This window comes from Nyctereutes procyonoides, unplaced genomic scaffold (assembly GCF_905146905.1).
Source record: "Nyctereutes procyonoides isolate TBG_1078 unplaced genomic scaffold, NYPRO_anot_genome, whole genome shotgun sequence".
In the NCBI taxonomy this organism is placed as follows: Eukaryota; Metazoa; Chordata; class Mammalia; order Carnivora; family Canidae; genus Nyctereutes; species Nyctereutes procyonoides.
The window spans coordinates 14,584,337-14,605,538 of record NW_026575137.1 but is presented as its reverse complement, the minus strand read 5'-3'; the positions used below and the strand labels follow the sequence as shown (position 1 = coordinate 14,605,538).

The 21,202-nt window shown below is 39.4% G+C and overlaps 1 protein-coding gene across 7 annotated transcripts in view; it reads right to left on the bottom strand.

Moving 5' to 3' along the window:
* Positions 1-21,202, bottom strand: part of VPS13B (vacuolar protein sorting 13 homolog B) — a 748,802-nt gene that overhangs the window by 38,459 nt on the left and 689,141 nt on the right. For all 7 annotated transcript variants that reach the window (XM_055303543.1, XM_055303538.1, XM_055303542.1 and 4 more), the window contains 10 exons: positions 12,814-13,077; positions 12,045-12,128; positions 11,692-11,867; positions 11,038-11,208; positions 10,273-10,474; positions 8,967-9,155; positions 6,233-6,379; positions 3,952-4,235; positions 1,188-1,315; positions 761-960 (listed from right to left, as the gene is read on the bottom strand). In XM_055303543.1, coding sequence (XP_055159518.1) covers positions 761-960; positions 1,188-1,315; positions 3,952-4,235; positions 6,233-6,379; positions 8,967-9,155; positions 10,273-10,474; positions 11,038-11,208; positions 11,692-11,867; positions 12,045-12,128; positions 12,814-13,077 — 1,845 coding nt within the window. The remainder of the gene's footprint in view (positions 1-760; positions 961-1,187; positions 1,316-3,951; positions 4,236-6,232; positions 6,380-8,966; positions 9,156-10,272; positions 10,475-11,037; positions 11,209-11,691; positions 11,868-12,044; positions 12,129-12,813; positions 13,078-21,202) is intronic.

Here is a 21,202-nt window from a genome sequence, read left to right as displayed (position 1 = left end):
CACCTAAAAATGGTAAAATTTAAGTACAGCAGAAATGAACTGCTAGGTTCATATGCCATTTTCAACAAAAATAAAACACCATCCACCCTTGAGAGTAAGAGAGAGACCAATTGGGACATTTACCTGTTCAGAATTTGTAACTTGGTACTTATATTTGCTAAGTGTTATGTACATTTTAAAAATATGTATTTTTTTTTATGATAGCCACACAGAGAGAGAGAGAGGCAGAGACACAGGCAGAGGGAGAAGCAGGCTCCATGCACAGGGAGCCCGACCTGGGATTCGATCCTGGGTCCCCAGGATCGCGCCCTGGGCCAAAAGCAGGCGCCAAACCGCTGCGCCACCCAGGGATCCCAAAAATATGTATATTTTTAAATTAAGTTTTAAAACTTAGAAAAAATGGGATGAATCTAGGGTTGACATTATGATTTTCCTAAATTCTGGACAGGAGGGCTATCCTCTACGTAGAGAAGTCTAACAATTTTATTTTGTTTTTGACCTTGGATTAGAGCCAATGGGGGCTGGCCTTTACCAAATACTCTTCTCTGGTAAATAGCTGGATAGTACGCTTTGGAGACACATACTTGTATTTGAGAATTTATAACTGAATGATGACATATAAAAATGGATTCACAGGTGTCCTCATACAGAGAACAAGAAGTTCAGCATTTGGAAAACTGTTTAAAAACAGACAAGCATGGAACCTTAGAAAAGGGAATCTGTCTTTGGGCCTTGGGAGGAACATGCATGGCTCACTGACCTGTGTCCCCTGATTGTTGATGTCGACGGCGTCGCTCCACTCGGCTGTTACGTCCTCCAGAGATTCTGCTCTCAAGAAGAGGCTGGGAAGTAAGTCTTTGGTCTTGCAGTCTGGATAACTGGAAATCTGATGATACAGTTCATGATGAATTGAGCATTCAGAAGGAATTCTTCGGCAATAAACCTCAAACTCTGGAATATCTAAAAACAAACAAAAAACAAAAAAACACATGTGCAGACTTAGGCCTTGAGGACAAAGACCGAGGGATAGTAAACATAATGCGGCAGGAGAAACTTCTTGAAAAGGGAGGGATGAATGATACTCTTATTTAAACATTCTTCACAGCAATCATGGGTAGCTGCTAGATAAAAACCTCCAGAAAGAATATAGGTTTTATGTTATTTAAATTCAATGCTATAAAACATACCTTTGATATTTTCCTTTATAAGGATTGTTACTGGACATCTGTTGTGGAAAATTATTCGAGGACTAGGGTCTTCTGAGAGGGTCAAGTAAATCACTCCAAGGTGTTCTTGGTATGTCAGTGCTACTGCCCTAGAATTGAAATCAAATCAAATGACAGAAGTGGTTTAGAAAAAAAATGAATGCTTGGTACCTGTTTATTGGTACCTGTTTATTTAGATTTGTAGTATTCACAACTCCAGAACACCTTCTCTTTGATCCCTCAGAGGAAATGTTTCCAGAGAAAGGAGACCATCCTCTCATCTACTGCCTGTCATACACTAATTATAGCTTCACTGATTTTTTCACAACATTGTTAACATGTGATTATCAGAAAATATTCAAAGATGTACAAAAATGATTTAAAAGAATAACTTAGATACCACTTAGAATTATAGCTAACCTTGCACTAACCCTGACTTGACTCTACTTTCCCCTGGCCAAATGTGCCTTAAACCCTTCACACAGAGTGTCTTCTTTCTCAATGATGCTTAGGAAGTTTTGGCATAAGAGGAGCTGACATGCTTTTAGAAGCACTGCTGGAGAATCTGGGTACTTGCTCTTTTTATATTCTAAAGGTAGGCTCGTAATGACAGCTGTCAATTTTCACAGTATTATCATACTTTACACGATCTCCACTTTGACTACCAAGAGCGAAGCTGTCTTCATTTGCAGTGGAAAAACTGCTGTGTGGGCATAGGCTGCCCTCTGCAATGGGGAGACAGAAATTTTCCAGTGTATACCACAGACTACCTAACAATATTTCATATCAAAACAGGGAAAAAGGGCAGCCCTGGTGGCGCAGCGGTTTAGCGCCGCCTGCAGCCCAGGGCGTGATCCTGGAGACCCTGGATCGAGTCCCACATCAGGCTCTCTGTTGATGCCTGCTTCTCCCTCTGCCTGTGTCTCTGCCTCTCTCTGTCTCTATGAATAATAAAAAAAAAAGGGATAAAAAACCCCTCTCTGAAGTTTAAATTGCATGGACTGACCAAATTAACCGAAGAAATCAGACATTTGCCAAACATGGCCCTCAGTTTACAGTGATGAAAAGGGGTTGATAATGCACTGAAGAATTTATTTGCCATTTATCCTGTTCACTAGTGTGAGTCCTTCCCAAAGACAGTATTTGTCTGAAATGCCAAAAACAAACTGTCCATTGGCATTCAGGGAATCACATTAGTAATACCATCAAATGTGCACCATAGGAGTGAGGCGAGTAGAAGGAGAGGAGGAGATGGGGCTGTAGGAAGTGAATTTACTTGCAGAATACAGTCCTCGGATACATACCAAAGTTCTTTTCCCAGCCTAATTTTGAAAGATCTGGGGCAAGCCAACCTCAGAGAATTTCTTCTTGCTAGCCAAGAAAGCTGAGGGCCAGGACTAACATATGGTATTTTCAATCTAATATCTAGTTTAGTATTCATAGATAAGATTAAATTATATTAATAAAATCATGTCTTACAATTCATAGAACTTTAAACAGCATTTCCAAATGAAATTTTATTTAGGATTCTTTCAGTTTATTTATTTATTTTTTTGAAAAGATTTTATTTATTTATTCATGAGAGAGACAGAAAGAGAAAGGCAGAGACACAGGCAGAGGGAGAAGCAGGCTTCCCACAGGGAGCTGGACATGGGACTCGATCCTGGGACTCCAGGATCATGCCCTAAACCGAAGGCAGATGTGCTTAACCGCTGAGCCATCCAGGCTCCAGGTCTTTCAGTTTTAAAAATAAATTTTGTTTTCTCGACATAGGTTCACATCACTTTCCAAAATACTTCCTTAAACTTGCCACGCTTAACTTCTCCAGATAGAACATAAATATAACCACTCCTCTCCAGGATCAGGGATGAAAAGTGTTTATAAAATCAGGGATGTTTCTGAATGTTGTGAAAGAAGAAGGGATGTGTGTAGGGATCAGGGCCTTACTGTTATGGGTAACACGAGTTAGGAAGTTATCTTTTAAAATACAACTGCTAGAAATCTCTGTAGACATCAAAAAGTTAGGAGAACTGAAGTCTTAAAGTCTATAAATTCATGAGAATAAGGTACCTCTGGTAAGATCGCAGTAGGTTTTCTTTTGTACTTTTTAATGTATGCCATAAATAAGTCATTCCTGACAGCTCCAGAAAGGACGTATTGCATGCAAAACAACCGCAAAATAGAAGTCCAGTATGAACAAACCATTACATGTCTCCGGCTTGATTCTGTGGTTGTTATTTGCATAATTGGTAATTGGTAATTGGAGGAACTTGCGTGCAGGAACAACCACAGAACAGAGTCTTCTGTGACTTGTGTTTATCTAAGTTATCTCTCTTAATGACTTTTAAAGAAGAATTCCATTTTGAAGTAGACGTAAAATATGGGAAAGAAAAAAAGTTTTCCAACTTGACTCCCTCGTATTTTAACCCTTGACAGAGGCTAAGGAGTAATCGTGGAAGGCAATCTTTTTACTGTGATGTATTGCTGCCGTTCTATGGGACAAACACCACCATTTCCCCCCAGTATAAGCTGCATCACTAGTAGGAAAACAAATCTCACCAGTAGTACACTGGGGCCACCCAGGTATGAGCACATTTGCGCACGATGCCTAGACACTGTTAGAAATAAAAGTCGAACCTGGTTTTACATATGGGGAGCACTGCAGCTACTCTTCTGTCTCTCCTGGCACCTGGATGAAGAGCTGTAGCAACAAGCAAAGAAGGGCATCCACATGTATGTAAAATACCTGGTGCAGAATCCATTTTCCCCACGGTTTCCAAAGGGCACTGCTACACTCTGTCTGGGAAACTCTTGTCTCACTATGGCCGGCAGGCTCCAGCACTGGGAGCTGCCGGCACCTGCGGCAGGAGAGAAGGCCAGCAGGATCTGTTTCTGAAGCAGGGATGTGTCCAGCGGTGACTGACTCATGTCAGGCATCAGGTCCCAACAAGGAAGGGAGCTGGGCTTCACAGCAGCCTGCTCTCCCCCCGGGGAAATGCTGAAAGTTGCACTGTCTGGAATGTGAAAATACTAAAAAAAAGAAAAGAAAAGGCTAAGAGAGCACAGTGACTACACCGATGGAGAGAAGTTAAGCTTCTTAAAGTAGAGTTTCTAAGAAACCATAACCACGTATCCTCAGGAGGTAGCCAGGTGGGGGATGTGGTCATGTTAGGATCCCATTCCCATGAGAAAGCCCTAAGGAGACAATTATAAGCCATGGGAGCGGGGTCTGCTTTTCTAGGCATAATGAAACACGGTAAGGCTGGGGTGATTTAGAAGGTGATGCAAAGTTCTTAATGTCCCCCATGTTCTGCAAAAATCCAGATGTCATAAGGGGAGATGGGCCACATGCTGGAGAAGGGGTCCTCTTGGGCAGGGATGGAAGAACTGAAAGGGTGGGCCCTGAGGGGCCTTGGGTAAGAGAGAGCTGAATGAGATGCAGAACAGCGGACTGGGAGCTCAGAAGACAATTTTTGTTTAAGGTTTATCCTGAGGAGGGAGGAAGCTCTGATCCCAACCCTCACTTGAAATTCCACAGGGTTTCTGGCATAGTAGAGTCTCAGGATTTCAGACTTCAAAAGGACCATCAGAGATACTTTATTTAAAACTCCTGAAGAAGCTGCTTTCCAGAGAGGTGATGATTTGTCCAGCATCACAGAGATGGTGAATGGCAGAGTCCTGCCGGGCCCAGGCTTCCTGCTTCCTATCTGCTCTTTTCCCCACTGTCCCACATGGTCTCCCTGAGGGGCTAGGGATTATCATGTCTTTAAAAAAAATTCCCACACCTGCCTGAAGCAGGTACGGGTGAAAAAGGGGACACTTTTCAGCTGTCTGGAAGAAAGTGGGCCTTCCCCTTGCCTCCAGGAAGCTGAGGCGAACCAGGAGTTTGTTGCAACACTGCTGTTGTGATTGCTGCTGGCTACTACTGTTTCCTGCGTGCCTCACTTTTTTACTCATAATACCTCATTTAATTGCCACCAAAGACCTGCAAGGAATCTGACATTACACCTGTTTTCAGATGAGGAAATGTCAGTGTGGGAAGCCCTGACCCGGTATCTTAGAAAGCCCTAGGGTGGGGAGGAACAGGAGAATTATCTGCACACATGCTGACTGTCTTGCCAGATCCTCACCTAGAATGAGAACATCCTCGCCCAGCTGAGTACTTCTGGTCACATAGTTATTCTACCAATGCTTTGATGAACCGAGATGAAATTCTATTATTCTGACATTTCTGAAATACTATAATGCACTCTAAGTTCAGAAGAGTAAGACTTTCATCCTATTTTACTGCTCGAATGTAATTTTTAGGAGCTGAAACGGATAAAAATAAATGCAGAGGTAAAGAAAGAAAATACATTCCTCTATGATAGTTTCAACAGCATAAAACAACAGCAGACCACTTAGTATATTATGTGTTTAAGTCCTTTTAAAAGGTCTCCTTACTCTCTCAAAATACAAGTGTTCATTTTAATTGTATGAAGAAGTGAATAAAAAATCCTTCTTGTATTTATTTTCTGCCAGTGAAATGTTCATATAAATAAGCTGGTACATTTTCACATTTACTCTCTTCATGGGCAGAGAACTCCCAAGTGCTCCCAAGTCTGTGGCTTTGTTGGGGTTGAGCCTTCTGCCTACATGGCTCCTGTTGGCTCCACAGCCTGGGAGGCAGATGTTTTTTTCCATGAGACCCAGGAGCCGGTCCTCAGGCCCACTTCCCTGCTGGTGGAGCTCCGGGTTGGTAAGCGAGCATGCTAGAAATGTGTGCTGCAGCCTCTGAGCAGGTGGGGTGCAGGCGGCAGTGACCCTGGCACTGTGTCAGGACCTGTTGCCTTGTCGGATTTCTGCTCATTAACTCCCTTGGAAGTGCTGACCCTGACATCCATGGTTTTAGTTCAATAAAAAATAAATTGCTCTTTACCTAGATTCAGAGTTAAGTTTTATATTCTTTTCTAGGCTAAAAAATTAATCTTAATTATTACTAACTTATCAAAACATCAGACAAATCAATCACGTTATGAACTGCTTACCTCTTTTCCAGAGTGGGGTTTGGAGACAGATAACTGTGGTTTATAGAATATTTGATATGGCATATTATTGATTATTATAGTCTTGTCTTCAATCTGAATAATTTGTATACCCTGCTGTACCATGGAGGAAATGCAGAATTGACATAACTGCAAGACAATTGAGGAAAGAATTTTTAAAATATCATAAGGCCAAAAAAATGTTAAAAGGCATATAACACTTTCTTATTTTTATTATTTTTAAAGGTTTTATTTATTTATTCATGAGAGACACACAGAGAGAGGCAGAGACACAGGCAGAGGGAGAAGCAGGCTCCCTGAGGGGAACCTGATGCGGGACTCGATCTCAGGATTCTGGGATCATGCCCTGAGCCGAAGGCAGATGCTTAACCATTGAGCCACCCAGGCATCCCAACAATTTCTTATTTTTAAAAGCTCATTTCATCTGTTGGTTTGTCCAGGATAGTACCAATTTTAACTTGTGTTCCAGAGTATTTACTGGAGGCCCCTCTCAGCCTCAAAAATGTCCCAGCCCCTAAAAGGGGCTACTATTTACAACAGGGTATTCTAGAAAACCCAGTTATTTCTGGTGCTATGGCATAGTGAGAGAGACTTGCTTTCAAATTATTTAACCCATTTTCTCACAAAATATTTAATTATAAACTCTTCTATGTAAACAGATGCTGCTCATCTTTTCAACATAAAAAATTCAGTTAGGCATTCCTCCTCATCTTCCTCATGCTCATCATGGCAGCAACCTTGCCTAAGGTCTAGTGTTTTGAGAACTTTACCAGTGATGATGATAAAAAACAATGGTTGGCCCTCAGAAATTGGTTTCTTGTGCTCTGCTTGTCATAAGTATTTATGCATGTTAAGTCACAGAATCCTCACATAACCCACACGAAGCAGCTATTATTATCCTCATTTTATAGAAGAGGGAAATGAGGCTCAAACCGGTGAAGTTACTTGCCCATGGTCATAAGGACAGATGGGCTAGCTGGGATTAGAAACCATGCAGTCTGACTCTACAGTACTGCTCTTAACCTCCACAAGCTTCCCTTACCAAGTTTTATGAGGGTCAAGAGCTCAGAGGAGAATTAGTTGTCTAAAGATACCCACTTAGTAAGTGGGAATGTCAGGACAGCAGTTCTCCAAGTATGGCCTGGGACTCGTGTGTGTGTGTGTGTGTGTGTGTGTGTGTGTGTGCGCGCGCGCACACGCATGGGGTTTGAGATCCTTTTAGGGGGTCCAAGGGTCAAAACTATTTTTATAATAATACAAAGATGCTATTGTCTTTTCCATTCTAATTGTCTCATGAATGTACAGTGGAGTTTTCCAGAGGTTATATGACCGATGATATCACAACTGTCATGGCTAACATAATGTATGTGTGTTCTTGCATTCTAAAGTCTTTGTATTAATTTCTTGTTAGATGGATGTCAATAGTTATAACCCACATACACAAAAGGATTTTGGAGGCCTATAAGGATTTTTAAGAGAGTAAAGGGGTCTTGGGATTAAAAAGAATCACTAGCAAAGAATAATGAGATATAAATATATATTATTATGTAATAAATAGTAAATATACTATTTCCAACAGTCCATTCATTCACATTTATTCAGCACTTGTTGTGGCCACTTTGTGAGGTGCTGGAGGTATTGGACTGTATATCATGACATTTTTTCCAGGTTTTGATGGTCGTTCTCAACTTACAACTATTCAGCTTTGGGTGATTCACGCTTACAGCTCTTTGCCATTTACACCCATGTTACAGTATTTTGGCTGGCAGCACATAAACATGTGTTGCCCAGACAACTCTGAGGAAATGGATACCAGCCCTGAATACTGAAGAGAAACCAACGGCTTTGTATCAGAGAAATTTTATTTTAAAAAGTCACCAATAATACTAACTTTTTGCAATAGGCTCTTCAAAATGCCTGTCAAAATCTAACTTCTCCCCAGAGAAAGGTCATTCTGAATCATGCTACTCTGATGAGGTAGCCCTTCTTCTGATTTGGGGGTGTGTGTGCTAAAATTGAGAAGATATTATTCAGTACAGCATGAGACCGCAACATGGTATGCTATGATGTTGTGCTGCCATCCATTGAGGATAATGTGATTTGTTACTATATTATTCAACTTAATTGGTTTTCATAGACTTTAGAAAAGATTGATGCTGAAAATGACACATCGTTTGTATTTAGTTAAATAACTGATGAAATAGGTTTTCTGTATTCATATCATCACGAGTATCAGTTCTCTGTTTAGGAATAGAAGTCCCTCATAACATTAGGTTCTACGGGAAGATCAGAATTGATTCTGCTCAGGATGCCCTTTCCAGGAACATAACATTTACTACGGGAGGTTTGTCCTTTCACTCGGTGCTCAGAATGTTAGCAACTCTACTTCTTGCTCTAAGAAAAGGAGGCCAAGTATAATTTGTGGATATTTCAGAATAAGTTCATTTTTCCCACACATACGATCAATCAAGTGACTGCTGAGTGTTCTGAAATAGAGCAGTTATTGGATAAATTATGTGACATGGCTTTTATCACTGGTAAAGGAAAAAAAAAACAAACCCTGTGAAACTGAGAGGTCTAAGAAATCGCATGTTTCACTGTTATACATTATCTAGAGCATGTAATACTAAAAAGGGACTAGAAAGAAAAGGGTAGACTCATCTTAAACAGGTTGAGGGGATGGCATGCTATTTCCCCTGAGCCACACACATCCTACCTTCTGATGTCCTGGGAAAGCACCAAGCCTTATTTCAGCATCAACAAACCCTTCTTCATCCAATGACACAACTTCACCATTACCTCCATCTTTCCACTTTGGAGATGTCAGATTATGAACCAGTTTAATTGCTACTGACTTGTGCACAGTGTTTGTATTTGCCCAGTATATTCCAATTTGAAAAGCCTCCTGGAAAAACAATGCCTCAATTATAAAGTATTTATCTTAACTTGGATTTTTTTTACCTCAATTCACAGGAATTTTTTATATTATATAATAGGTCTACTTAGGCAACCAAATCCCTTTATGAGTTTTGTTTTTGTTTTTGTAATGGCAACATACATTTTCTTTTAGTTCTCAATGTTTTCTTTGATTCACAATGGGATTCATATTTATGGAAGGGGGAGAAAACCCCTTGACACAAAGACTTAAATATGGAGGGTTTCATTTCATTTGAGTAAAGAATAATACGCAACCTTAGATACATGTAGGTTAACATTACAATTCCATAAGGTAATATCATCTGATTATTTAAAAGAAAAAAAAATACAGGAAAAATGCAATTGAATAAAGATGTTCATGAACTACAGCTCAAAAAAGAAGACTCTCCAATTGTTCCCCACCAGGAAAACATTTTGTTTAGAAATTCCTTGTATTCTGTTTTCTTAAAGATATATGTGCTTTCTTGACATGGGTTAGCCTTATCAAGAAAGTTCTCTTGTGATGGAATATAGTCTGGCTGTGAAATTCTGTTTTACATTAGGGTTCCACCCCCTCCCCACCCTGTGCTAGTAATGACTCCACATTGTTATTATCAACAACTGGGTGGACATCCATGATTATGGATATCCAGGTCCACTTATAAGGGAAAAGGGGCTCTGACAAAAATAGTTGCTCAGAAATCTTCAATTCTCTCCCATCTTGTAGATCTCTGAGAATTTTTCTAAGAACTGCAAGTTTATCTAGGCAGTGGGGTTAGCACAGAATATGGCTCTATATCCTTAACATACTCTGAGGAGGCCAACCCTAATGCTTGTCAAATATCCTGTACAGAATGAAAATGAAAATGTAACTAGTACAAGTTATCAAATTTAATGATAATTCAAGCGTGAATACTGCTGATGGGGGAAAAAAAAGGCATCTGAAATGTTTTTGAATATCAAAGAACATTCCATACCCCTTACATATGCATCTAAGAAGACAGTTTTCTACAACTGATTCTGTTAAGAATATAAATGCAAGCTCAGAATAAAAGCTAGCTGTTGAAAGAAAAGAATTCATATTAGCTAAAAAAAAGTTACAGTACCTGAAAATTAGGAGGGATAATAATTTTGCCAGCAGGAACCTGTAGAACAATCTTCTCTCCTTCAAACAGCCAGAGGTCCCACTTGGATTGATTGATAAGCAGGGCCCAGGGTAGAAGCTCTATCAACAAGGTTTTAACATATGGCTTCCAGACTGACAGCTTCACTCGCATGGGGCTATCCCACTGACTCAGCTGTTCATTCCTGTTCCAAATACCACATCCAAGAGACTCAATGAAATATGATGACTTCAGTATTCATGAAATATGTTTAAGGATTCCAGACACACAATGCTCTTGTATGACACCTCTTCACACTAGAATCATCCAATGCTGAATTTGCATTCATGAGAAACTTTTCATGCAATTATGTTCTAAATTATGAGTAAAGCAGTCCATAAAATATGTCTATCCAGATGATAAAAGGTCAGGATCTGATAGATGCATGCAAATATCTTATTTTTAAGAACACCATTTGGGGTGCCTGGGTGGCTCAGTCAGGTGGCTGGCTCTTAATTTCAGCTCAGGTCATGATCTCAGGGTTCTAGAATCGAGCCCTGTGTCAGACACTACAGTCAGTGGAGAGTCTGCCTGAGATTCTCCCTCACCCTCTTCCTTTGCTTCTCCCCTCGCCCTCTCTCACTTTTTGTCTCTAAAATAAGTCAATCAATCTTTAAAAACACCTCTTATGGTATCTAACATTTTGGTGAATGGTCATTTATTAATATTGAGAAATGTTTGTAGAAAAGGACTGCTAGAGAGCATTACCTGTCAGAATCCTTTTTATTATAGGGCCACATGGGTTGAAGGGACTTTTCTGGCCCATAGAATTCATCAAGGATCTGATTAACTGTGCCTCCAGGGTGTATCTTAGTGGCTATTTGCTTAATGAGGGATGTTGAGATGGGAACAGCACAGTGGGAAGGATCATCTTCTTCTCTAAGAAATGGAAAAGAAAAAAACAGGAGTAAAATATCAGGTTTCTAAAGTGGTCTATAATTTATTTAAAAAAATCAAACTATAGATGTATTATATAGACGAATACCTTTTGGGACATTGGGCTAATTTTTGTTGATTTAGGGACCGGTGACACTGTTTTTGGATGACCTGGGCCCTGCCCCTTCTCCCTGTCCCCGTCCCCCACATGCTTGGGTAAGAGTTCTATTCATCTCTTTTTCCATGAGAGAAATTATGTGTCAATTAAATTTTCCAATCCCTCTTGCTTTTAAATCTAAGTTTAATTACAGAAGCTTAATTTTATTCAAAACTATTGAAGAGGATAATAAAACACTAGGCAGGGCAATTTAAAATAACATTCTCATAAGACATCATACAAAAAAATATCCTCTTTCTTCCCTCAACAGTACAAGGTTGCTTTTCTACTGAATCTCTGTTAAGAAAATGTGAGGACTTTTCCAGTACCTTGCTTGAAATGTTAGGTGATGCACAAGGTCAGGTTCTATGTTTTGCAGTGGTTTTTCTCGTCCTTTTCCTGGAATAATTTGTGTTTCACTCAATCCCAGACTCCTTTTCTCCAAGTGTATGATAATGGGGTCTGGAAGATGACTCCTCATGATAAAAAGAGGGCTGAACACAATCTATAAAAATAAAAGGACAGAATCACTTTCATATTTGCTTTGTTGCAGTATTCCAGCTGTTTGATGCTGAAACAAACTTGTAATAAATCTCTTCCCTGGGTCACTCTGACCTTAATTTATTTCAGAACAGGAAAGGTCAGAATCATATACCATATTTTAGAATTGGAAAGCACTCACCATTCGTTGTTGCACTTGAGAGTTGGGTTCTAATGTCAAAACTGTGCACCAGACATAAAAGATGGAGCTGTTTGAAGATGGTACCTGCACATGAGGTAGAAAAGGCTTCTATGAAACACTAAACAGTTTCTTAACTAATCGGAACAAGGAACAGATATAATGTCAGTTTGGAGGATTAAAAACATTTAAAGTCATAGAAAAAAAGCCATTAAAAACAGAGAATAAGCAAAACCAGGCTTCATTATGGCATATAGTGAATGTACAGTGAGTCAATGAGGCCAATGTTTTCTTAAAGACAAAGGGGTTTGTGTGAGGAGAGGTTGATAGAGACCGGGTGGGAGAATGGCGGGGAGGATTTGTCTGTCGTGGGAAGGAAAATGATGATGGCAGAGCATGAGGAAGAGATAAAAAAGGAACAGACCATTGCAAAAATTCTCAAGAGGTAAGGACACCACTCCCTATCATGTCCCCTTGCACCTCCACCCCAAGCCCTGGCACATAAGGATCTTTCTCAAGATAGAACCTGCCTCCACCTGAGAGGGGTAAGCATCTTGACTCTAAAAACTACTGGGACTGATACAACAACTGTATTGTCGTGGGATGGGAGGAAACCACTCAAGAAGAAATATTAAAAGTCTTTTTATCTTATTTCAGATGTCCCCTTTTGTACAGGTCATTTTTTAAATATAGCACCATACTGAATAATGGGCATAATGAGAAATTTTTAATTTTAAAGCTGCTCAATTCCCAATTGTACTACTTCTCATACCTGAATGACAATGCTGTACTCGGGGGACTTAGATTCCAAGCACACGTCTCTTGACCAATCTTCATTTCCTTTGGCTTTCACACATAACTCCGTCAGTTCACTGTTTTCTAGTATGTATGAAGGCAATTTCTGTTTGGCTGTGAGGCAGTCAAAATGTTCTCGAATCACAGCTTGTCCATCTTGACTGATGTAATGCTGAACGACTTTGAGTTCTATGCTTTGAGACAAGTAACTACAAATGATCTGTCTTCCACAGATGATAATCTAAAAGATGATAAATAGATAGTTTCATCAATTCAGGTTTCATGAACTCAAAGGACAGGCACATGGTAGGGTCCACAGCCAGCTGGAAATACTGGTTGTGTGCCTGAGGGGGAGGTGGGCTGGAGATTAAAGACCAATGGAATGAAAGCCTTGTAAATGTGCACAGAGTGAAAATAGTTGACCAGGAAAAGAAGTGGAGGCTTCAACCAGCAACTGACCAACAGTTTAGGGGCAGATTTAGGGGCACAGAAGCTGTGGAATGGGCAGAGAAGAAGAGGCAAAGGAGTGTGGAGGTAAACCAGGGGAAGCTGAAGCCCCAAGAGAACAGACCCACCAGAAGGTGGCAGTCAGTGATGTCACAGGATGTGGCAAAAAGGATAGGGACTGAGAACAAGACTTCAGCTCTGGGGGCTGACAGGCCAATTGTGATTTATCCATTTCCAAGGCTGGTTTCCAGGGGTTTCTCACAGTCTTATGCAATAAGAGATCACTTTATAAACTGATAATACAGACAACTTTTAAGTCAGATACCTAATTATAGTTTATTTCATTTTGGTTTTCCCAAGAGAGTAGAAGCCCGTGTCTTTGTAAAACACACAGAATGATCTACTAAACCCATGGGTCACCCAATTTTTCATCCAGCTAAGAGAAGAGTACAGTTCACAGTAGGCATTAAGAAATGTCTCTTACAAGAAGTCCCTGACTTTCATGGGGAGGAATATTAGGGTAACAGCAGACCTCTCCACAGAGACCTGGCAGGCCAGAAAGGGCTGGCAGGATATATTCAGGGTCCTAAATGAGAAGAACATGCAACCAAGAATACTTTATCCAGCAAGGCTCTCATTCAAAATGGAAGGAGAGATAAAGAGCTTCCAAGACAGGCAGGAACTGAAAGAGTATGTGACCTCCAAACCAGCTCTGCAAGAAATTTTAAGGGGGACTCTTAAAACTCCCCTTTAAGAAGAAGTTCAGTGGAACAATCCACAAAAACAAGGACTAAATAGATATCATGATGACACTAAACTCATATCTGTCAATAGTAACTCTGAACGTGAATGGGCTTAATGACCCCATCAAAAGGCGCAGAGTTTCAGACTGGATAAAAAAGCAGGACCCATCTATTTGCTGTCTACAAGAGACTCATTTTAGACAGAAGGACACCTACAACCTGAAAATAAAAGGTTGGAGAACCATTTACCATTCAAATGGTTCTCAAAATATACCCTAAAAACTGCAGAACACTTCTGAAAGAAATTGAGGAAGACACAAAGAGATGGAAAAATATTGCATGCTCATGGATTGGCAGAATTAATATTGTGAAAATGTCAATGTTACCCAGGGCAATTTACACGTATAATGCAATCCCTATCAAAATACCATGGACTTTCTTCAGAGACTTAGAACAAATTATTTTAAGATTTGTGGGGAATCAGAAAAGACCCCAAACAGCCAGGGGAATTTTAAAAAAAGAAAACCATATCTGGGGGCATCACAATGCTAGATTTCAGGTTATACCTCAAAGCTGTGTTCATCAAGACAGTGTGGTACTGGCACAAAAACAGACACATAGATCAATGGAACAGAACAGAGAACCCAGAAGTGGACCCTGAACTTTATGCTCAACTAATATACGATAAAGGAGGAAAGATGATCCACTGGAAGAAAGACAGTCTCTTCAATAAATGGTGCTGGGAAAATTGGACATCCACATGCAGAAGAATGAAACTGGACCACTCTCTTGCACCATACACAAAGATAAACTCAAAATAGATGAAAGATCTAAATGTGAGACAAGATCCCATCAAAATCCCAGAGGAGAACTCAGGCAACACCCTTTTTGAACTTGGCCACAGTAACCGGAGAAGGACAAACAGTGTATGTTCTCATTCATTTGGGGAATATGAATAATAGTGAAAGGGAATATAAGGGAAGGGAGAAGAAATGTGTGAGAAATATCAGAAAGGGAGGCAGAACATAAAGACTTCTAACTCTGAGAAATGAACTAGGGGTGGTGGAGGGGGAGGAGGGTGGGGGGTGGGGGTGAATGGGTGACGGGCACTGAGGGGTACACTTGACGGGATGAGCACTGGGTGTTATTCTGTATGTTGGTAAATTGAACACCAATAAAAATTAATTTATAAAAAAAAAATAAATAAAAAAAATAAATATTTAAAAAAAAAAAAAAGAAATGTCTCTTAAATTGGTTGAAACTGAAAAGATAATGTGCAATTTATTCCTATGCGGTGTATTTTTCTGTAATACAAATATTCACTATGACTGGAAAACAGAGGACTTTCACAGAGTGGGTTTTCTTATTTGTAATATTTTCCCCCAGATCATAAAAATAGTAATCACATACACACCTTGATATATATGTGTTTTACTTACAGGTCTAAACATGTGATGGTTAATTTTATGTGTCGACTTGAAAGGGCCACAGGCTGTACAGATCCTATGGTCAAGCATTATTCTGGGTGTGTCTGTGAAGGTGCCTCCAGATGAAGCCAACATCTGAATTGGTAAACTGAGTAAAGAAGAGTGCCCTTCCTAATGTGGTGGGCCTCATCCTGTCAGCTGAAGACTTGACAAGAACAATGAGCCTATTTAAGAAGGTTTCTTCCTCCCTGACTGAACTGAGATTTTGGTCTTTCCTGGCCTTTGGACATAGACTAAAAAACATCAGCTCCTCTTGGGTCTTTAGACTGCTAGCTTTCAGGCTGGAACCTGCAGGAGCTTTTCTGGATTTCAGCTTCCACAATCATGTGAGGCAATTTAAAATAAATCTCTCCCTCTTTTTCTCTGCATACATATGTATGTACATGTACATGTAGGAGTATACACACACACATCCCAATACAAAGCACTTTTACAAATTAACTTTCATCCTCACAGCAACCATATAAAATAGGTGCTATTATGACTTGTCAACTTAACAAGGAAAAAACAGAAGCATGGAGATGTTTGATAACTTGCTTGATGTTACCCAGACTCTCTGGGCCAGAGTCTGTGTTGATAATCACTCTGAAGGTCTGTTTTTTATGAAATTATTATCTACTAATTAAGAAAATCTAGAAACTATAAAAAATAGAATAAAGATTGCCCATCATAATGTAAATGTAGTGGCAGATGCCACTGGTTCCATTCCAAAGAGGTGATTCCTCTTCCTCCTCAGTTATTAATAGGGAGATTTGTTTTAGGTCTCAAAAAGCAGCAAAGTATTCAGGAAAGGTGGCCATCTCTATGGCCTCCAGAGTCTGTGTCATAATTGGTACAAACTATTCCTTGTAATTCCATTCTCATTTTGCCAATGATCACTTTAGGGGTGAACATGGGGGTGCTTGCTCTTTGATATGAAAAGACTGCTAAACGGCTCTGAGAAAGATTTTACTTCTTGATAAGGGAGACAATTTGAAAAAAGAAAGCCCTGCTTCTTGTCTGTCATGGAAGATGTTATAAGAGAATATATATATATATATATATTATATATATATATATATATATAATAAATGTTATATAGTAACAATAAGAGTATCTGCCTCATTGACTTACTATGAAGATTAAAAAGCTTATTTTTTTACTTCAAACTGAAAACACCCATTAGGTGTTTTCCATTTATTCCATTAGGATAAGTTTTCCTATGTGATATTAAGAGTACTTTGTAAATATTATTATAAGTAACCTATTAAACAAATAAATATGATTATTTATCAACTATTTATCCCAAACAAACCCGCTAGATTGATAGACCAAAAATTGTTATTGTTGTTTCAACCCTTTAGTTGAACAGTGAAGTTTAGCACTTTTTTTTTTAAACATTTTATTTACTTATTCATGATAGTCACACAGAGAGAGACAGAGAGGCAGAGACACAGGCAGAGGGAGAAGCAGGCTCCATGCACTGGGAGCCCGACGTGGGATTCGATCCCGGGTCTCCAGGATCGCGCCCTGGGCCAAAGGCAGGCACCAAACCGCTGCGCCACCCAGGGATCCCACTTTTTTATTATTTATTTTCCAACTATCTATTCCTTTGAATTTTCTTTAGAGAAGCACATCTGTAAAAACCAAGCTGTGGTTAACTGCTACCTTACTCCTAGGCACTCTGGCCATTAAAATCTTTTAAAACAATGTTTTCTCAATAACAAACACAGAAGACAACTGAACCATGAGTCCTAAGTTAGCAGGCAAGCTCTTCTTTAGCATATGTTGGAGGTTACTAGGCCTCTTAGGAGGCCTTAGCATCGCCTAACTTTAAATAAACATGGGAAAGCTCTGAGGCAGTATTTAATTCTGTTCTTCCTCTTGATGTTCCCAGGCCTGGCAATGTGTGCACACTACTTTTGCTTCAGAACCTTTGGGCCCCATGAGATTTAGGAGAGAATTTTGCTGTCTCTCAGAGAAACCACAGAATCTCTGCAACCATCTGGGACTCACTTTGTCTAAAGACAAGGATTCTCTTGGTGGGTTTTTATAGTTTCATTTCCAACTATAAAGCCTGTTAAATAGGCTTTCAAATTTGATAAAAAAGAAAACCCTTAAAAGTGGCCAGGGAGGGAAGGCTACTTAGATGAAGGAAAATCCAAAATGGCTCCTCCTCGGAATGGTGCTCCCACGCAGGGTTCAGCGAGAGCCATGTCTGCTTTTCTTCAAAGTGGCAACACCTACAACGCTTTTATTTTGGAAATTACGGTTAGAACTTCAAGGTTAATTTATCAGTTGAAGACAGCTACTTATTTTTTTTTAATGTAGGGTTTCTCTTTAATACACATTTCCAGGTTTCACACTAATTCTCCTCTTTCCCCAAAGCCACAAAGATGTGTATTGAAGATTTCCACATATGATTTTACTTAGCAGGTTTCAGAACTCTTATTAGATCAGTGCCAAGAAGAATAGTGATATTAAAGAATAGCTCCAGAGCACCAGATGCACTGGAAAATGATATCTTAGCCCTGATTAAAAGTGTATGTATAAAGATACAGATATATATACATACATACATATGTACATTTAAGTTTTTAGAGTGGTAGAGCTTTCCTCAATGAGGGGATGGGAAATGTGGAAGTCAATGTGTGCACATGGGTAGCTGTGTAATGTACAAAGTTCTTGAAAAATTTTGTATGAAAATTCAGTGAGAAATTTTCACTGAATTGGGGAAACAACAGGGGTATAGCAAAGGCAGGGCACAAGAAACCAAACCTCACTGTGCAGGAGCACATTACCCAGTTCTCCGTTACCCCAGGGTGTGTTAATGCAGTTAAGGTACCATAAGGGGGCTGCACACACTCACCTCCCCAAATGGGCCTTGGAAATTAGGCAGCTGTGGTTTATTGCAAATTTCCCAGCCCAGGTGGGGTAGAAGAAAAGGAGCCAAGATGTGAGAGAGGCAGGAATCCATGAAGCTCTTCTGAAACCGTGATTCCTATCTTCCTTCCCAAACTGACTAATTGAGGAAATCCTGTGTCTCTGATGCACTTTAACTGGAGCTAATCTGAATTTGAGTTAATCTACCCTGACAATAAAAAATTAAATCCAACTGAAAGACGAGAAAGGTTTTTCACAACTTTGATATATGCAGCAGTTGTTTTGAAGCTGGTGGTCTGCGGAACCTTTCAGTATTACCTGGGTTCAGTACAAACCATTTTCCATTGCTTCCTTCTAGGTTAACATGAATTACCGTTTCTGTGTTCCACTTTTCACTATTCTGCTAAGTTTTTTAAATGGCCCTAATTTAGAGTCCAATCTTATTTGGCTATGACAATAAATGCTAAAACTCAAAGTATAAATATTGTGTGTATGTGTGTATGTGTCTTCCATGGCAATAGGAATGGAAAATGGATTTTGCCAGTTCCTGTGGGAGATGCCACTTCTTTCAAAAAAAGTAAATGCAATGGGAGGGTGGCTTATGTTTCCATTATTGCTTTCTGAAAAGTCCTTTCTTGTTTGGATGCATTCTACTTTTTTTTATAAGAACATTTATTATAACAGGATACAAGCAGAGACAAGTGTGAAAGGGAGTTCCCTATAGAAAAGAACTTTTCAACATTCAATGGTACAAATAACATTTGGAAATCCTGAAATGCAATTTGGTACCAGAGGCCTTAATATCTGTGTGTGTATTGTATATGTATGTGTATATATATGAATTTTAGATTTTATTTATTTATTCATGAGAGACAGAGAGAGAGAGAGAGAGAGAGAGAGAGAGAGAGTCAGAGACATAGGCAGAGGGAGAAGCAGGCAATTCAGAAGGTCAGTAGATGATTCGGACAAATAAATATATTTAGTTATTTAAAGGATTAATGTAGCCATAATGGGAATCTGGTGACACAAAACCATGAATTTTGGTTAAAGAATTAACCATCTTTTTAGTTTCGGGAGATATATCAAGCACCATAAAAAGATTCACATCTTTGCTCAGGTAATTGAATTTGTTTTTTAAGATTTTATTTTTATTTATTCATGAGAGACACAGAGAGACACAGGCAGAGGGAGAAGCAGGATCCATGCAGGGAGCTCGATGTGGGACCTGATCCCGGGTCTCCAGGATCACACCCTGGGCTGGAGGCAGCGCTAAACCACTGTGCCACCAGGGCTGCCCAGGTAATTGAATTTTACAGCAAATTACTTTAGGACATATATAGACATTTGGATATACATATGTATTCACAAAGATATTTACTTAAAGATGTATTATGGCAACAAATTGGAAATTATCTAAAAGTGCAGCAAGAAGGGGATGTCTAAATGTGTTTCAGCATACCATATGGCAAATTATTATGCAACTATTAAAAAAGATAGTTCAGGAATTGTAGATAACATTAGAAGATAATCATCATATAATGTTAAATGAAAAAAAGAAGTTGAAAAACTAATTATAACCAGATTTCACGTTGTTTAAAAAATATCTACACAGAAAAAAAGAGTAGAAAAAATATACCAAAGTAGTAACAGTATTTATCTTTGGGTGGGAGAAATAGGGTAATTTTCTTTTCTACTTTAGACTTTCCTTTGTTCTCAGAAATATTTTAGAATAGTTAACATAAAAATAACAGTGAACTAATATTTACTGGGTGGTTTCTTTTGTAAAAGGAATATGAGGTACAGAAAGGTTAACAAATTTGCCGAAGATATTAGGTAATAAATCTTAGACCTGGGAAATCTCTTATAGTCAAGGGGAAAAAAAGGTTAGTAACATTCTGTGAGAAATTTTTTTTTTTCAAAGACTCTATTTATTTATTCATGACAGACACAGAGAGAAAGAGAGGCAGAGATACAGGCAGAGGGAGAAGCAGGCCCCATACAGGGAGCCGGATGCGGGACTCCATCCCAGGTCTCCAGAATCACACCCTGGGCCGAAAGTGGCGCTAATCCACTAGGCCATTTGGGCTGCCCTCTGTGAGAATTTTTATTTTTATTTATTTATTTATTTTTCTTATAAATTTATTTATTTATTAATTATAAATTTATTTTTTATTGGTGTTCAATTTGCCAACATATAGCATAACACCCAGTCCTCATCCCGTCAAGTGCCCACCTCAGTGCCCGTCACCCAGTCACCCCCACCCTCCACCCACCTCCCCTTCCACCACCCCTAGTTCGTTTCCCAGAATTAGGAGTCTTTCATGTTCTGTCTCCCTTTCTGATATTTCCCACTCATTTTTTCTCCTTTTCCCTTTATTCCCTTTCACTATTTTTTATATTCTCCAAATGAATGAGACCATATAATGTTTGTCCTTCTCCGACTGACTTATTTCACTCAGTATAATACCCTCTGTGAGAATTTTTAATCAAGACATGAAAAGTGGCCAACTTTTCTGATGTATGGTATACTGTTGCAATGTGTAATAGCTGCTTAGGAGCAAGGTATATACTGATTTATCCCTGAAATTTAATATTATTCCTTGAAGATACATAGTATCTATGCAAGAAGGAGGCACTATTTTTTTTTTTAAGATTTTATTTATTTAGTTGAGAGAAGGAGAGAGAGCATGGGCAAGTGCACTTGTTGGGGGAGGAGCAGAAGGAGAAGGGAAGGGAGGCAGACTCCCCTCTGAGCATGAAGCCAGAGGCAGGGCTGATCCCAGGACCTTGAGATCATGACCTGAGCCAAAGTCAGATGCTTAAGTGA